General features: G+C 24.3%; 1 protein-coding gene across 13 annotated transcripts in view; it reads right to left on the bottom strand.

Moving 5' to 3' along the window:
- Nucleotides 1-18,318, bottom strand: part of LOC129611238 (transient receptor potential cation channel trpm) — a 248,746-nt gene that overhangs the window by 11,442 nt on the left and 218,986 nt on the right. For 7 of the 13 annotated variants that reach the window (XM_055524269.1, XM_055524268.1, XM_055524272.1 and 4 more), the window contains 7 exons: nt 18,014-18,200; nt 16,662-16,851; nt 16,338-16,549; nt 13,175-13,327; nt 12,258-12,323; nt 3,191-3,247; nt 1,189-1,254 (listed from right to left, as the gene is read on the bottom strand). In XM_055524269.1, coding sequence (XP_055380244.1) covers nt 1,189-1,254; nt 3,191-3,247; nt 12,258-12,323; nt 13,175-13,327; nt 16,338-16,549; nt 16,662-16,851; nt 18,014-18,200 — 931 coding nt within the window. The remainder of the gene's footprint in view (nt 1-1,188; nt 1,255-3,190; nt 3,248-12,257; nt 12,324-13,174; nt 13,328-16,337; nt 16,550-16,661; nt 16,852-18,013; nt 18,201-18,318) is intronic. The other 6 variants (XM_055524276.1, XM_055524278.1, XM_055524280.1 and 3 more) reach the window with 4 other exon arrangements.

Genomic DNA, 18,318 nt, shown 5'->3' with positions numbered 1-18,318 from the left:
AATAATTTGCAAATAGTGGAAAAAACCTACCAAATTCATAATACTAAAAATTTTTACAGAAATATTTTGAAAATTAAAATATCTCTCATTTAGTTTTCAATCTATATTTTTGGAATGAACAGTAGTAATATTTTCTATTTTTTGTCAAATTATTTCAAAATTTTTAACATGTGGGATCAGGTATTTTCTTATAAGCCGTGGATATGGTAAAATAAGTGCTAAAACAATTTTGTTCGTTATTGGTTTTTGTATGAATTAAAAATCATTCTAAAAGATTTTAATGTTCAAATTTGTGTTAAAATTTTAAAAATAGAGAATAAATTTCTGTGTTGTTAAGTAGACGACTTTTTAAATTAGAAATATAAAAAAAACAAAAAGAATTAAAAAAAAAATTTTGAAAAATTGAAGAAAATGTCCCAATTGTTGTTGTTTATTTGAAATTATTTATGTAACATGTTCACTATAACATTATGCCGTACACATTAACAAGTGTATATTACGCTATTTATAAAAATAAATTATAATTTAATTGAAATTAACTGTTGTTTCTAGAATTCAGTTTGTAGTTACAAAATAAGTGCAAATAAGTAAAGTTTTAGAGATTTAATTGAATTTTTACAGTTAATCAACAAACCCTGTTATTGAACAATATCGAATAAGAGCTTGGGAAGTCCTCTAGATTATTTAAATGCAATTAAAATGAATATAAAATTAATAAAAATTCTTTCATTTATATAAAATTACATAGCATTAGAAATCATATTAAATTTGATCAAAGACGAGCTTTAACGAATCTTAAAGAGAATCGTTAATAAAATGTTTCACGTAATCTGAGAAGCAAATGGCTGAGCAACATTGATATTTATGGCAAAAAGTTAGAAGTTATTCTTATAAACGCAAACAGGATAATAAATTATACGATGAACATTAGGTTCTATCATTTAGAGATTCGCTTCTCAGGATAAGCCCTTACTAATATTAATGTTATATTATAGTGAACATGTCACCATACTGAATATATATAATTGAGTAAAAATAATTTTTTATAATTTCGATCGAAAATATTTTTCCTTTCTTTTTCGACTTTACTTTTGCAAATTATGAAATTAAACTCAATTATGTGTTTATTACTCTCATTTCAGTTTGCAATTCTGTTTTATGTTTGTTTTTGTTTTTATGGACATTTACCTCATTATTTTGATTTTCAAAGCTAACTTTAGCGGATGTTGGTGCATCGGCTCCGGTTAGGCCAACCTAAATTCATATAAGAGAATATTTTTTTTTTTTGGGATTTTGTTTGATTCATGTGTAGTTTTTATAACAAAATTCAAAAAAAAAAATTAAATAATTTGAGTAAAATTTTAGTGCGCTATTATTAATAATGAATCGAAATTTTAGATTTACGTCGAAATTTGAGAATTTCTTTTTTATTATTAAAAAGAAAATCTCAATTGATCTCAGTTGTTTTATATAATATTTTGAGTTAAATAAGTATTTAATAAAAAATAAGCAGAATCATTTGGAAAATAGAATAATGTTTATTTTTTAAATAACATGAATGAAAAACAAAACATTCTTTATATAATAAAAATTTTAATTTGTGATTCCAATGTTATTTACTAACAATTTAATTTAAAGTGAAGTGAAATTTTTAATTATAAGAAAAATAATTAGAGACCTTTATATTAACCTACTAACATGGAGTTGAAGTTTTATTCCTTGAAATAATTATGGCGCGAGTTAAACAAAAAAATGATGGCTCGCTCTCATTTTATTACTTTTTTATATAGTAATAACAAATATTACGATTTAAGGTTAACGGTATATGTAGAAACTTTAATTAGTGCGAACTATATTAGTGTGGGTAATTTTCATACAAATTTAACAAACATTTTTTGGAAACCTCGTTAAAATTTTTATATATCAAAATATTTAAAAATATAGCATACATTTAAGATAAAGAAAAAAATTAAATAAGCGTTAAAATAATGGTCGAATTCGACACATAACTAGTTAAGATAGATTGGATTGATCAACTTTCACGATATGTTAGGCTTCGAGAACTGGACCTTTTTACGACTTGGTTTTACTTTGTTGATGGTTTTGAAGAAAATATTCAACAGAATAACTTGAAATTCTACATATACATAAGCTTCGCACAACCGTCCGCGAAACCTTCTAACATTTGGAAGAAATCAGGTATCCGCAACTGAACATTTACTACAGTCCAAATTTTTATTTTTACGCATATAAAGAAAAATAATTAACCAAGTTTGTTGAAATTTAATTCATGAATTTAGGGTATTAAAACAATGAACTTATAATATTTTTGGAAATATAAGGATTCTAATTCCGACAAATTTGTGTCTAAAGCTTTTAAAATTTCTAATTTTCCCAACTTCCCTTCTAGCAAAAAAAATTTGAAAAAAAGAAAACCGTTTGCGGAATTTAAAAAATGTTTATGGTTTCGAATCCAATTGTAACTTGCGGACCAAAAAAATTGATTGTAATCGGTTTTATCAATGTTCTTCTACCACTTTTAAAAATTATTTAGTTTAGATTTAAAATTAATAATTATTCTTACTTCTAATAACTTATTAGTCACAACCCATGTTAGTAAATTTTAAATCTATCATAATTTTAGAGCTTACTATTTAAATAGAATTACTTTAATACAATAAATATACAATATAAATAAAATTAATAATATAAATGAAAAAGCATTAGAAACGAAAGGGTTAAATATGAAAATTAAATATTTCTTATGTTATTGCATAATTTGTGATTTTCTCAGCATTTTTTTTTTAATTTAATTTAAATATATTAAAAAAATATTATGTCTTAAAATGTATAGAAAATATAAATGTATTTAATATTTGTTACATAAAAGCTATTTTTGAGGCAATAGCTATTTATAAAGAAAATCAAAAAGAAAAATTAGAAAATAATAAGCTTAAAAAATTTACAAAAACTACTTGAATGCTATAAGTGTTATTTATTAAAATTTTACTAAAATTAAATTAATTAAAAATTGTTTATATTAATTAAAATAAATTAGTAATAAAAATTAAACAAAAAATATTTTGATTTAAAACAAAAGAAATAATTAAAAAAAAATATTAAAATTAAAAAATTAAAAGAAAATAAAACAATAAAAAAAAAACAAAATAAATGAAACAAAAAAACTTACTTTTCCATTTTCTTGAACTTTTGTATCTCGCAGCGAGTAAGTGTCAGCTAAAAGGGCCTAAAAAATATAAATTTTTCCCATAGAAGAGAAAGGGAGAGAAAAAAAATAAGACAAACGTTTTGTTTTTGTTTCAGTAATGTTTTAGTTTTTTTTATGGTTTTTTTTTTAAATAAAATTGAATTATAATTACTTTCTTTTTTATTTGAAATTCTAAAATTGTATATATATATACTTTGTACAATCTATGATAATTAATGGTTATATAATATTAATAAAAAAGAATTCGTTATCTTATATTTTAACATTTAAGACGAACTATTCATCTTACATTGGTTTTTCTCATATACAGTAAAAACGAGCATTTAAAAAAAAAATTCTAAAATTTAATATAAATTTTTGTTTTATTTAATAATAGTTTTGTTAGTAATTTTTTTCTGTCATAATAGAATCTATTATATAAGATAAAAGAGATAATAATATAAAAGACAAAATACAAATAAAAGTAAGTATATTTTATTTTATAGAAGAGAGGAACTAAAGATAACTAAGATGAAAGCTGCATTGTGTAAATTGTGTAAAAGAGAAAAAAGAGAGAGGGAATTAAGAAATATGCATTTAAACAAAATTAGCTAGTATAAAAATTAAAATTAAATTAATAATATGATCTGAATCATTGAGTACCATATCATATTTGATTGTGAATAACACTACAATATTCTAATGCCGCCATTTTGTTTTTAAACGTGTTACATACGAATATAGAAAATCAACAAATTGTCGTAGGATTGACTTTTGGTCGAAAGTTCCCAAATGAAATTTTGATCGTTTGTCGTTGATACCATAGTGGATTTTAAAAAAAATCTGGCTGGTCAAACTTAAAAAAAAATGGTTTTTTTCGAAATTGAAATTTTTCTGATTTTAGGAAGAGACAATTCAGGTACTGGTATGGCATTAAAAACGAAGAGAATAAAAATAGTTTTGAGACAAACTTTGCTTGAAAGTAAAATACAATGGAATATTGCAAAAATTTGCTAATATCAACGCTTGATAAAAATATACATTAGAGAGGCATTCCTCAAAAATCTATAAGACATTAATGTCTAATTCTGTAAGACATTAAAATTTAATTTGCTTTTTGCTTATAGCAAGCGTTAGCCATCAAGCCACATGATCTAGAAATAAAAATATCATTTACTGATTAATCACAACTTACGTCTATTAGCCTGTATTCAGCTAAGATGACTGAATTATTTGCGACTATTAATTGCTTAGATGAGATTAGGCGGGAGTGAAATTTTTAAAAAGAACTTAATATTCAAATATTAAAATCTTAAATGCTGATTAGATGATACATATATGACATATCAATAAAGGTGGGTCAAACCAATGGTTTGTATTGTACCACTTTTCCCTTAAACAAGTGAAAATACTGGTTTTAAATACAGTATATGTGTACCTATCACACTATTAAAATTATTTTCATTCATTAACAAAACTATTTTTAGGATTGCATATATTTAGGATGAACGATTTATGCAGTCTTTGAAATAGAGCAAAAATTAATATAAAGAGGGGTTAACATAATGCTCGATTTTAAGGGTTAATTGTCTGAGTTAAGAAAAATAATTATATTTTTAAATGTCATGGAATTTACCGCTTTTTACGTTTATAGAAATTTGAAAAAACTTGCGGTTTCGGAAATATAAGGCGTCAAAAATTCAAATTTTACAAATTTCAAGAGGCGATAACTTGAGAGGGGGTGGAGATGGAAAAAAATTTTCTTCTAACGAAATAAAGTATTTATTAATGTCTAAAAGCTGAAATTTCAGGCTCCTCCAAGCTGGGGTCTAGAAGAAAAACGACATAGAAAATTTGGAAAAAATGGATTTTAGATAACGGTAAATTTGAACTGCCATTTTGGTTTTTAAAATTTGACTATAGTATGCTGCGATAGGAGAAGCAAGCCACTGTCTTTCTGCCTTTGCAAAATTTGAAAAATGCTTATGGTTTCATTGCAATAAATTGTTAAAAAATGGTATTTTTAGGGTTTTGGGGGGGTATAACTTCTAACGGGGGGGAGATAGGTAAAAATTTTGTTCTACGGAAATAAGTTTCTAGTAAAAATCTATGTACATATAAAATTTCAGCTTTCTATCTTCAAGGGTGTAGAAGTTTTGTAAACAGACACACGGACACACGGACGGACAGACGGACGAACAGAATGAAACTAATAAGCACTTTTTTTAAAAATTTTTTGGAAAAGTGCTAAAAATATTAGATTTCATAAAACGGAACATTCCTTCATTCCTGTCATAACCAGTATGACAGCCTCCAATTTCAAATGTTTTTCCTTAATGAAACCTAATTTAACAACGTCTTGTTTAACAAGTTTTAAGTTCTAATTTAACAAGTTGGTGAATAAATACCATATCAGCAACTACATTACAATGTACAGCCCAAGTAATGCGGAGTAAAAAAAATTTTTGTCTCGGTATGGTGCCAAAACCTGGAAAGGATATTACAAATAGCGTCAAACATTCGATATATACGAAATGCTTGCCAACATAAGTATTTATAAGTCCCGTTAATTTGAACGGTAATGTCAGTACACTTCTTCACTTCGAAATATAATTGGTTCATGCGACGAACAACATTTATTCAGCGTTTAAGTGAAATCCTAGAAAAAAATGATAATAAAAAACTTTGTGTCTTGTCATTAAGTCAAACTAAAAAGAAAAATTATATTTTTTACATAAGTAAATGTTTACATTAAATTATCGTAAAAAACTTTTAGTTACTCCTTAATACTTTCAGATCACATTTAAGTGTAATGATTTTTAAATGCATATTTCATGAATTATGTAAAATAAAATAGAAGACAAAAATAAAGTTTTGAAAGTTTTTTTTTTCTGTGTAACTTTGAGTAAAAGCAAAAGGACATTTTTTTTAAATCTAGAAAGAAAAGAGTAAAAAAGAGCGTGTTAAAAGAAGAAAGTTTTGTGTGTTTTGTTTTAAGGATGCTTATTGCAAATTATTTCCTATTATATACTTTCATCTTTATTCTTCACACTATATTCTATGTTAATATATAAATGTATGAATATAATGTTTATTAAGGCAAACGTACGTTAACTACCACTACATGATATTTAAGCACATTTTCTACAACAAGTCTTTATTTTGTATGTGTTAAAATTGTATGTGTGTTTTGTAGTAAATTGAAATAAATTGTATGTTTAAAATATTATATAAATATAAGTTCTGCACTCTGTACATTTATATGATCGAAAATATAAAATTCGACCTCTCAACTAACCCCTTGTAGATGTGATTAAAACATTACAGTAAATTCCCTGTTAAAAAATTTTCAAGCCAACATTGTTTTCTTTTATAATGAAAAACATGAAATTTGAAATAAAAGAAAAATTGTTCGTGAAAATTCAAAAGTTTCGAGATTTGAATAAAATATTACCAAAATTAAAACAGAAATGAAATGAAATGTTAAAAACTAAAAAATTACAAAAAAGAAAATCAAATTATTTGGGAAAAAGTTTTGTATTAAATTTTAAAGAAATTTTTGAATTTTTATTCTACAATTTTTGAAGTTTTTTTTGTAAATAATTATTTTTTAAAAGTTTAGTCATAGATCAAAATAGGTAGTTATTTAAAAACAATTTTATTACCGCAACAGTGAAAACTGAAAATGATGGAATGTAAAAAATGAACAGTTTTGAATCAAATAACTTGCGTAAAAAATAAATTCAAACATGGTATTGGCTTTCAAAAATTTATAGAATAAAAATTTATTACGAATTATACAGAAATATCTCATAGAGGGTATTTTCCATAGAATCATAGGTAATGAAAAATGAGAAAAATTTATACACAAAATACATAGAAAGGAATGACATCCATAATCATAATTAAATTCAAAATAATAAAAATTTAAAATAATTTCAATTGAAGAAGAAAATTTATTTTGAAAAATATGTATATGCATAAACACATACATATATATGTATAAAATTATAGTTTTTTAATATTAATACTAATACAGGTTGCCTCTCATAAAATGGCAACTAATTTCTATTATGACTCACAATTTTTTGCTGGAAATTGATGAAAGAATCATGACTGAAATTAGTTGCCACCTTATGTGAAACACTCTGTTTCTATAGTTTATAGTGGTATGGAAGAAAATTTTTGTGACTTTATAAATATTTTTGTACTTAGTTAAATTAAAAATTTAATACTCACTAGCGCCTCTCAAAAAAGTAGTTCTTTTTATAATTATGTTACAGAATGTTACAGAAATTGCCATCTGTATAGCACTATAAACTATATACACAATGATATTATGTATAAGTGTATGTCAAAAATAATGTTTTATATAAAAAATGAAATTTCTTAATCCGAAATTCGCTAATTGAGACGTAACACACTAATTGGGCCCATAAAACGTTCAAATTATTTTCTCTATATTCCGGATTATGTCAAATTCAATGGATTGTGTTTGTTACTTTTCTTAACACAATATCGCATAATTTTAAAAGGGATACCCTTACCAAGGTAGTAAATAGTAAAATTGTTTTTGTATGCAGATACTAAACTTCTAATATTTGTTTATGTTATAAAAAACAATATTGACTGTGATTAATACGGTATACAAGTTGATATTTTTCCATTATTTTATTAATTCTCAAGAGGTCATCTATTTTCAGAAGTTCTATTAGGTCAAATTTAAAATGAAAACTAGCTGATTTCAATTCGAATTATTCGTTTTCCGTAAATGCGATAAATAATCTGGACTTTTGTGGTCATATACAGTATTACTCGTACCCTCAAAATAAATATTTCACTTTCTACGTACAGAAAGTTTATACATTTTTTATTATATTTATACTGAAAAAAATCTAGTTCGTTTATACTGAAAAAAATCTAGTACTGAATATTATCAGTATCAATGAATATACATTATCATAGAATAACATTTTAACTACACTTTAATGGCCGTATAACCATACTTTAAAATCAGTGTTAGGTACAAAGTGCAGAAAGTTTTCGCTGGTGAATAGTTAACTTCAATTCTAGTTAGTTTAGATATTACTTATGCCATTAATCTCTAATTGATATCATTAGATATAATCATACATTTCATGAATTCCAGATAAAATTTACAAGACATGAAAGAAATTTAGATATTAACTCAGTAGTGAAAATTTCTTTATATTTTCCAGTTTAAGTTCCTTTTTTGTTTCAAACAAACCCTTTTGGGTTCATTAATTTTGATAAGTCTCAAATTTTAACAGTTCATCGAGATGCTAATAAATTTTTTATTTTACTTGGGCAAAAATATTGCTAAAAGGAAATGTGCTATTTTTATACAAACTTTTTAGTTAAAATTAGTTTTAGAGACACTAGACAACTCTCATAGTTTATATGAGTGGAATTCATAAAGGAATTCATGAGCAGAAATTTACGTGTGGTATTTACTAAATATGTGTATATACGTGTATGAACATAACTACCATAATAAAATGTTATAACCTCATCAAATTTTTTAATGGTATATTAGAGTTCTCTTTTGTAGCTGTATGTATAGAATATGTTGGTAATGTAAGTTATGTAGATGTTGTGTAAACAAGGCTTTATTTTGTATTTTTATATGTATGTGAAAATGAACGGGTTATCGTACCCATGTAATAATTTTGTGTTACTTTGATATTGTGTTTTGTTTAAAATTATAAAATATTATAAAATTATTATTGAAATTAAATTAAAATGAAATTATAAAAAAAAAATTCTATTGTTTTGCAAACCAATTAAAAACATTAAAAATGCCAATTACAACAAATAGCAAATTCTTTTTATACAAAATTCTTTAGAAAATTAAAGCAAAAAGCAAAAAATTTATTTTATTAATTTAGAAAAAGGATCTTGTATAAATTTGGTTAGAAAATAAAATACATAATTATTTGGTATACATAGCATTTTATGTTAAATATTAGTTTTCTAGTGTTTTTATGAAAATATTTAAAATTTATAGTTGTTGGGGAATGAATTTGAACTTTTCAACTCCACTTAGTACATCAAAAATAATATTATGTAATTTGATAATAAAATCTAAATAAAAATTTAAATTTTTAACTACTGAAACGTCTTGGAATTTGTAATTTTTAACTAGTGATCGAAATTACATTTGTTTGAAGTATGAGAATTATTTGTTATAACAAAAACAGGAAAATTGGAATATCCCGCTTATTAGTCGTGTAAGTTAGAAACCTGTTTAGAAATTTTCAACTTCTTGCTTAGAAACTATTCAAAGTTTTTAAATTCAAATCGATTAAAAATTTAAAGTTTAAAGTTTGATCTTATATAAATTAAATTTGATACAAAAGTGATTGCAATTTAATTGCGATGTAACTAACAGGTTTTTTACGAATCCGACTTTGCGTTCAAGATTCAATTACAAATAAAACAAGCATTTAAAATTAAGATGCTTCTAAAATAAAAATGCTTTAGCTTGAATTAGACTAACAATGAATTAACATTGATTGCCGTTATTATCAGGCCAATGTTAGATCAATATCATGTTAATTGGTCAATTCGACTGTAAATGACAATTTCCTTCTAATTTAATATTTAAATAATAGACTTAAAAATTCACTTTTATTTTTAATTAATGATATTCAATTTTTGTAAGTTTTAGAATTTTCCCGTAGTATACTAATAAAATTTGAACGTCATGGTCTTAAATACTCGTATTTTCTAAATTTTTCATTGTTTTTATATTGTACACGATATCTTTTTATTATATTTAATATTAAAATTAGAAAACTTTACAATATAAGTAACAAATGCGTTTTTTTTTCATAACTTCCTATATCATTATTGGAAATATAGTTAAATAGTTGAATAAAATATACAATTATTGTTAGTGCAACAGTTATATTAACAATTCTATACATTAAATCGCAATATTCCAATCAATTGAAAAGAAAAATAAAAAATAAATCATGAATTTTTAATAAGCGACATTTTCAATCGAAGTAAATATCCTTTTTCCTTCTTATATAATTGCGCTTGAAAAAACGCGGAAGAACAAAGTATGCACAATATTATACTGTAGGTTTTTATATCGCAAAAAAAAAAACATCATTTTCAGGACAACATTACACATCATTACTTTTTAAAACGAAACATTATATACATATAGACAACTTACACATATATGTACATATAAAATTTGTTATAATAACAATCTACGTTACGAATACTAAATTGACGTTGGCTTATTGTACTCAAGTATTAAATGCATAGCTTTTATATTATAAATAATAAATAAATATATATATGCATATATGTAGCACAATATTAAGCATTAAATCAAGAAAATAATTATTTATGTACAATATTCTTTGCTTTCGTAATATTTATTTGCATGTACATACAATATATACGACTCATTGAATTACTATATATATATACAACATTTAACGAGCAAATATTTACAAGGATAACACTATCTATGTACGAGTATATATAATTTTTAAATAATTTTTCGGATGAAAGTGATGTGACGACAGCATAATTTGAATAAAAATATCAACATGTTTTTCTGTCCTGGGTTCAACAATATTGCATTATATTGTTTGTAACAACTATATTTTCAGCGGGACTATAATTGCAGTGCCATATTAAATATTTTCTATAATGTTCAAAGTAGGGTAGATTTCGTATAGCATATTTTTATTATAATGATTTTGCGTTCGTAGAAATTATGTTTTACAATCTGATTTCAAATAAAATTAAATAAAACGTGGCTTTGAACAATATAGACTAAAATTATTTTGCTAATAAATATTGAAACTGATTTGAAAAAAGAAATCGAATTTGAAAAATAAATTTTCATTGAAGGACAAAATAAATTTCTGATTGTATATAAAAAGAAATAATTAATTTGAGATCTAATTGTTATACATTATATAAAACTAATTGGTAAACTGTTTAAAAATTCAGATTTTAGGAAGCAAATTTCTACTATAAGAAGCGAAATTGAATTTTTATAAATTTATAGTAATTTTGTGAGTCAAAAAAAGGTTAGCACTTCAATTTTGGCAATTTCTTCATGTCTCTGTAGCTCAGTTGGTAGAGCGTCCGCCTAGACAGCGGTAGGTCACTGGTTCGAGTCCAGTTCGAGGAGAAAAATTTTTTTAATGAATAATTTTTCTGCCTTTAACTCGTTCCTTTGATTACGTCATCCATCTGTTCTGCAGTTGCATGAAGAAATTTCCATTAAGATAAATTAGTAGTGTAATAGGCACATTCTTATTGATTCCGCAACTATAATGTTGTATTAGTAAAATTCATAATACTTCAATTTTGGGTTATTTATGAAAATAAACTTTAAAAAATGACTTAAAACGAGGAAATGGTATTAAAAATTTATATACGAGCAAATAGAATTTTTCAATAATATGAAGATGATTTTATGCCATGGATTACTGTATTTATTTATTATAGAAGCTAAGACATTTTGTCGAAATTCGAAATTTTGTGTAAATAAGCTATCGGTTAACTAATAAGAAACAAATTCATTACAATATAATTTTCAACACAATTAAAATTTCGGCCGATTACTTACTTTTTGCATTACATTCGAAAGCATATTATTTTTAGATGATGTAGTGGGATTTCATTGGCTAGATCATTACGACTAATTTAGGTATTATCGTGATATTTCGTTTATTTAATTTGAAACGTCACATCACTTTCATTCTTGTTATAAGCAAAATAAATCAATTTTTAATTATTAACAATATCCTATGTTTTCTATGTGTATTTAATTCTTACATTATATTGACAATAATAATAATAATTAGTAATTTTATTATATATGTATATGTATATGTAGGTAATAACGGTACAATAAGTACGACATAATAAATGGATGCAATTACAATTATTTTTTTCTTTTTGTTATTATAATAAGTTTATAATACATTTGAGAAAAATTAAGAGAAAAAACAAAAGAGAAAAAAAAGGATATTAAAAACTAACACTGTACCTGTGCTGAATTATTTCCTCTTCGATATTTCAATGAAATTGATCGTTTTGCTTTTGTAAGAGCATTCTATAATCGGAATTTTTGTTTTTTTTTTTTTTGTTGTTGTTATTATTTTTTAAATAAATTCATATAGGTTTGTTTGTTTTCATATACACATTTCAATTTTATATGATATTTTTTTGTATGTTATTTGATTGTTGTTGTTTTGTATTTTTCAAATGTTTTTGTGACAATAATTATTGTTATTTGATTTTGTAATAAAAAGTGTATTAAACGTTTTATTAAATTTTTTTTTTTTTCAAATTTTGCAAAAAAAATCATATGATATTTCCAATATTTTCAAGTATTTTAATAGCAAGTAGTAGTAGGAGTAGTAGTAGTAGTAGTGGAGTAGTTCATAGCAAAAAAAATGAAAAAAAATTAATGAAAACAAAAATAAAATTTTATAAAAATTATGAAAATCCTTTTTTTGTTTTCTAAATTTTTTTTTGTTCTATATATTCATTTTACAATTTATCGCAATGAAGATGTATAGAAATAATTTTAGACAGGATATTAAAATAAAAAAAAAGGAAAACTATAATTTTGTTAATGAAAAATTTAATAAAAAGATTGAAAATTATTTTAAAAAAAATAATAAGGAAAAAATGATTAAATGAAGAAAAATTAAAAATAAATACAAAAGGAAAAAAAACTAAGAGAAATAAAAAATATTTTTGTATTTTACTAATAAAGAGAAAAGTAGAGAGATAAAGAGATACTTAAGTTTTCTTTTATTTTTTTTTTTTATTATTAAATTTCAAAAATTTACTTTCTTCAACGAGAGATTTAAGAAGAGAAACTCTTTAACTGAACATAAAAAAATCAAAATTTGTTTTTTTTTGTAATTTCAAAATTGGCCATTTGAATTAACTTACCTCTGCATCAGGATGATGTTTATCGAGATCATCATAATCTAAATTTTGATTTTCTAAATGCTCTTCTTCGGTTTGTGGCATTAATTGTAATTCTTCTTTTGATTTAAAATCTAATTTTTTAATAAACGGTGGAAATAATAGTCCTAGTATCACCTATGTATATAAAATAAAATTTTTTATACAATATGTAAATATAATTTATAATATTAGGAGTATAATTATAAAATAGCTGTAGTTGACAAAAAGTATTTTATTTAAAAATATTTCATTTAGAAATTAAATAGCCCCAAATGTACTTGAATTCTTTACTTGAATTATATTTGAAAATATTTTAATATTATCAAAATATTAAGATGAAAATTCTGAAAATTCTGAAGCATATAAATATTTAAGCAGGTGTAATAAAAATAATAATATTTTTTGTAATGATTAAAGTAAAACTTTTTTTAAATAATTTTAAAAAAATTACAGTCTAAACTATTTTAGAAATTTATAAAATCCAAACAAACTTATATTCCGATATTTTGGGCTTACATTGAGATCTGAATTTTTACACTTTGTTTACAATACATTCAAAAGCATAACCTCGTGCATACAAAGCTATTACATATTTTATTCTTTTGAAAATTTTGGCGGTATTTTGAACGTGGAACGAAGTTTGAGTCTTTTCTCAACAATAGATTATATACCAATACACAACAAGGACTCAAAAAAAAATGAGAAAAAAAATTGGTGCAACAAATATTTTAAATTTATAATTAAGCAAGAAAAATAGAGTCGACCTTGTCAACTCCATGATACCCGTACGTATTTGTTATGTTACGTGCGAGTAAATAAGCTATACCGGACTATGATTTTAAGTTGTCGTATTAGTTTATGCTAAGTTGCAGTACTGTGCTTTCAATATTTTCTAAGGTATGGCGAACCTACTATTGAAGTTGTATGGCTGTTAGCACAAGGAGTCAACAAATTTCAACGATTTATATCACACATAACAGCCCTATTAATACACTTGTGTATGTTAGTTATGACAAGTGCTCATGAGGTCTCAACAACTTTTAATGAATATAGCTGCCATTTTACCATATTTTATTTTGGAAAATTTTAGTACTATAGGTTGAACAGTTTTTATGATATGGCCAGTGGTCGAAGTGGGATACTCAAAGTGGTGGGATGGTAAAAAAAAAAAAAAATAAAAAAAAAAAAAAGTATTATTATTTATTATTATTATTTTTTAAAAAAATAACTCAACAAAATTTACCAAACTTTGGAAGTAAACTAACGAGAATATTTATATTCAAAATTAAATCAACTAAAAATTGAATCAAAAACTGTGCAAATTGTTACCAAAGAAATGCATAGATTACTATGCAGTAACGAAAATTTCATTTATAGAAAAAAATTATACGTTACTATTTGAAATTGGTCTTATGTAAAATTACATATATTTAATTTTTTGTTAAAAAAATTTTTAAAATTCATTAGAAAATTTTCTTAAATTTGAAAAAACATGTTCCGGAACGCATTTTTCTCTCCTATTAAGTGGTGGGATGGATTTCCAATTATTTAAAAGTACTGGGATGGCATCCCACTCCATCCCCCCTCACTTCGAGCACTGGATATGGCCAAATAACTTTTCGAGTTGTATGGCAGCTACCCGAAGGAGCCAAGCAATTTCAATAACTTTTATCAAATATAATGACCCTAATAATATCTTTATTTGTACGAAATTTAATACTATAGCACACTGTATCCCAAAAATTACATATTCTATAATATAAGTTTACTTGACTATATCATAGTATAAGTTTACTTGACTATAGTCAAGTAAACTTTGAAGTTGTATGACAGCTATGCGAACCAATACCTAGATCATATACATATTAAATGAGCTTTATTTACTATAAGGCATTTACTATAATAAATCGTTTGTGAACATTTGGAGAACTTAGCTCAATTAGTTTTTGAGTTGTCTTTGGGATGGATGAACCGACGGACAGGCAAAGTAAAATCGAATATACGTTTATACGGCTATAAAAATTTGTTAAGATCAAGCTGTTGTTTAATAATATATGAGAATTAAGTACTATTACGAATAATCTTAATATTTGAATTATAAAATTTATTACTGTGATAAGGATTTCGGGAAGAAATACACGTAAAACACAATTTTCGAGTTTTGTATTATTAAATTAGCCTGATTTCAATTCATCTGTAGAAGAATGTAAAGATTTCAAAAGGATTTTAAAAAACATTTCAATTTAGTCCTTGTAAGATGTGCTTGTATAAAAAAACTCATCACAAACATATTTTCTACTTTTCCTTGTCTTTTACATTTTCTACATTTTTTTATTTTATTTTTATGAAATTCAATCAGCAGTACGTAAAAATCAGGAGTACATAAAGGTAAAACTACGTTCGCACACATTTATACACACACATCATTGTATAGATGGTTTACAAAATAAAATTTAAATTATTTTTCAACATTGTAAAAGTCTTATTTTTTAAAATAGACATTTTTGAATTTATAAAATCAACATGAGTTCAGAACAGGTTTTTTTGTATGTTGGTTTAAAAGGACTGTAACCTTACGGCATATTCAGTCTTATGAAATTTATTATTATCAATATGTATATAAATATGTGTATGTACAGTATGTAACTTAGTATAAGAAGTTTTTTCCTTTACATGGTTTTCAAATTATCAAATTGTTTTGGTATTTTGTAACATTATTCATTTTAGTATTTTTAATTCGAAGATAAATGTTGTCTGAATGACCACGAATATTTTCTCGGTTTTTGTGTACCTACATAATAAGCCATCCCTATATATTACAATGTCAAAGACATTTATAGCTTTTCACTAAGTAACACAATTGAAAATATTTTTTTTATGTTTCACTTTACAATTTTCATTTCTTTATCTTTTTCCAAAATAAACACAAATAAAAAATCTGGTTTTATGACCATTAATAATTTTCTTTTTCGAAATTATGACAGCCATAAATTTTCAATCTTACAATATTATTAATGCTCTTAAAAAACATTAATAGACTATTGCTCCTAAAATTCGAGAAAGAAATAAAAACAAAGTGATTTGTCATACCGAGTGAAAGTTTTTTGTTTTGATTTAGTTTGAAAATTTAAAATTTTTTATTTACCTTTAAATTTGTATTTTTCCTAGTCCTAAGTGCGCCCATCCATAAATCAGCTAAAATTATTTGACTACAGGGATGCGCTAATAGAGCACGATGATTAGCAGCAACAGCCAACGACAAACAACTTTGACTTGACCATGAATGTAATTCACATGTTAATAACCTTTGAGCTTTATCACAATCTTGACGATAACAAAAATCTAACAATTTTATTCCTATATTAAATTGCAAAAATTAAAATATTTAAATTAAAAACTTTTTTCCAGACAAGTAAATTTGCTATTGCATTTTTGTTTAAATAAATATTAAAAAAATTTTCTAGTTTACCTTTAGTTTCGAATTCCTTAGCATAATTTCTTAATTCATCATAAATTTCTGTATCTAAATCATCTTCAGCTGCCTCATGTGCCATCGCCTTATATAATTTACATGCAACAAGTGATTTAGCTAAAGCTTCTTCTCCATGTGTCCACATTAACATTGCCATCTCTTGACGTTTTGTTAATACAGCCCACATCTTCAGTAAAATAAAATAAAATATTATTATACAAATAAGAAATAATTTTTTTCGGAACTCTCAGTTTGGTAAAAATTGACTCATATTCATCTAATATTTAGAAAACAAGAGTGATAGTGTTAGCAAATTGAGCAAAATGAGTTATTATTATTGTAAACACAAACCAATCAAATGAAATGGTTTTGGTTCAAAGTTATTAAATTTTTTTAAAATATGTCACTCTTTGGATATCCTTAGCGATTGGCTAGGATTGGCCAGGATAATCAAAGGTTTGTTTTCAAGCTCTTAAACTTTGTTTTATTATATGAGTAACAATATTGCGAATTTAATTTTAAACATTTTGTAACCATTTGGGATTCTTAATGTTTCTGGAGGTAAACTAATGTAAATATGTGCATAATTCGTGTTACAACATAATTAAAATTTTAAAAGCTTCTGCTTTTCTTTATTTCTAAAATTTTAATTTTTTTTAATTAAGTAATTTATTGTTTTAAAAAAGTAAATTTATTGCTACAAGTGCATAATGTACTATTTGAGTTCACGAAGTAGTTGATGCCAAACAACTAAATATAATTATTTTTTTTAAGGATGTTCTTTCAAATCAACATTTATATACCTAGTAACTGCCACTTGACAGTTACAATGTTGTTTGACAAAACAACAATTGTTTTCTTTTTTGTTAATTTTCCATCAATTTTGAAAAAAGGTATCTAGCTATGTTGAAAAGAAAAATTGAGAAAATTTTTATTGCTGAAATATTGTGAATTTTTCCAAATTTCAAATTTGAATTAAATAATTAAAAAAAAATGTTGCCAAAAACATTTCTATGACAACGACATTTAAAATTGTTAAGAACTGAAATTGAAATTTGAATTTGGAAATTCAGGTTTCATGTAATTTTTGACTAATAAAATTTCGATTCTATAATTACTATGATGGCACAAAATATAAGAAATTTGCAGAATGAAAATAAAAATTTTGAGCGATGCAAAAATGCAGTAGAATATTTTTAGTAGTTTTGTATGAAATAATAATTTGGATTGATTTTGGAAGTTTTATTAATAGATGAAATAAATTTTAAACCCTAAATTCGATAATTAGTTATCTTAAACAGCTAGTCAAATATTTTAATCAATACTAAAATTTTTAATTTTATACTTACAAGCAATTCATTAAACGGATATTCAAAAAGTGCCATTTCTGAGGTGAATGGTAATAAACCAGTAACAAGGCTCATAGAGTTTGCACCGGCATAACGTTGATAAGTTGATGATTTCCGATGGGCATTTGCATAACTATTCATAACCTTAGCATAAATTGGACGAAATTTACGACGTGTATAATATGATCTTTAAAATAAATGAAAAATTTTTATTGTTAGTAAAATTGTTTTGTATTTTTCTGGATAATTAGAAATATTTAGGATTTGAATATTTGCAAAAGAAGGGAGAGAGATGTGGTAATACA

This window comes from Condylostylus longicornis, unplaced genomic scaffold, assembly GCF_029603195.1.
Source record: "Condylostylus longicornis isolate FDR11 unplaced genomic scaffold, ASM2960319v2 ptg000048l, whole genome shotgun sequence".
In the NCBI taxonomy this organism is placed as follows: domain Eukaryota; kingdom Metazoa; phylum Arthropoda; class Insecta; order Diptera; family Dolichopodidae; genus Condylostylus; species Condylostylus longicornis.
The sequence above is the reverse complement of the archived record's forward strand: the minus strand, read 5'-3'. Positions and strand labels throughout refer to the sequence as shown.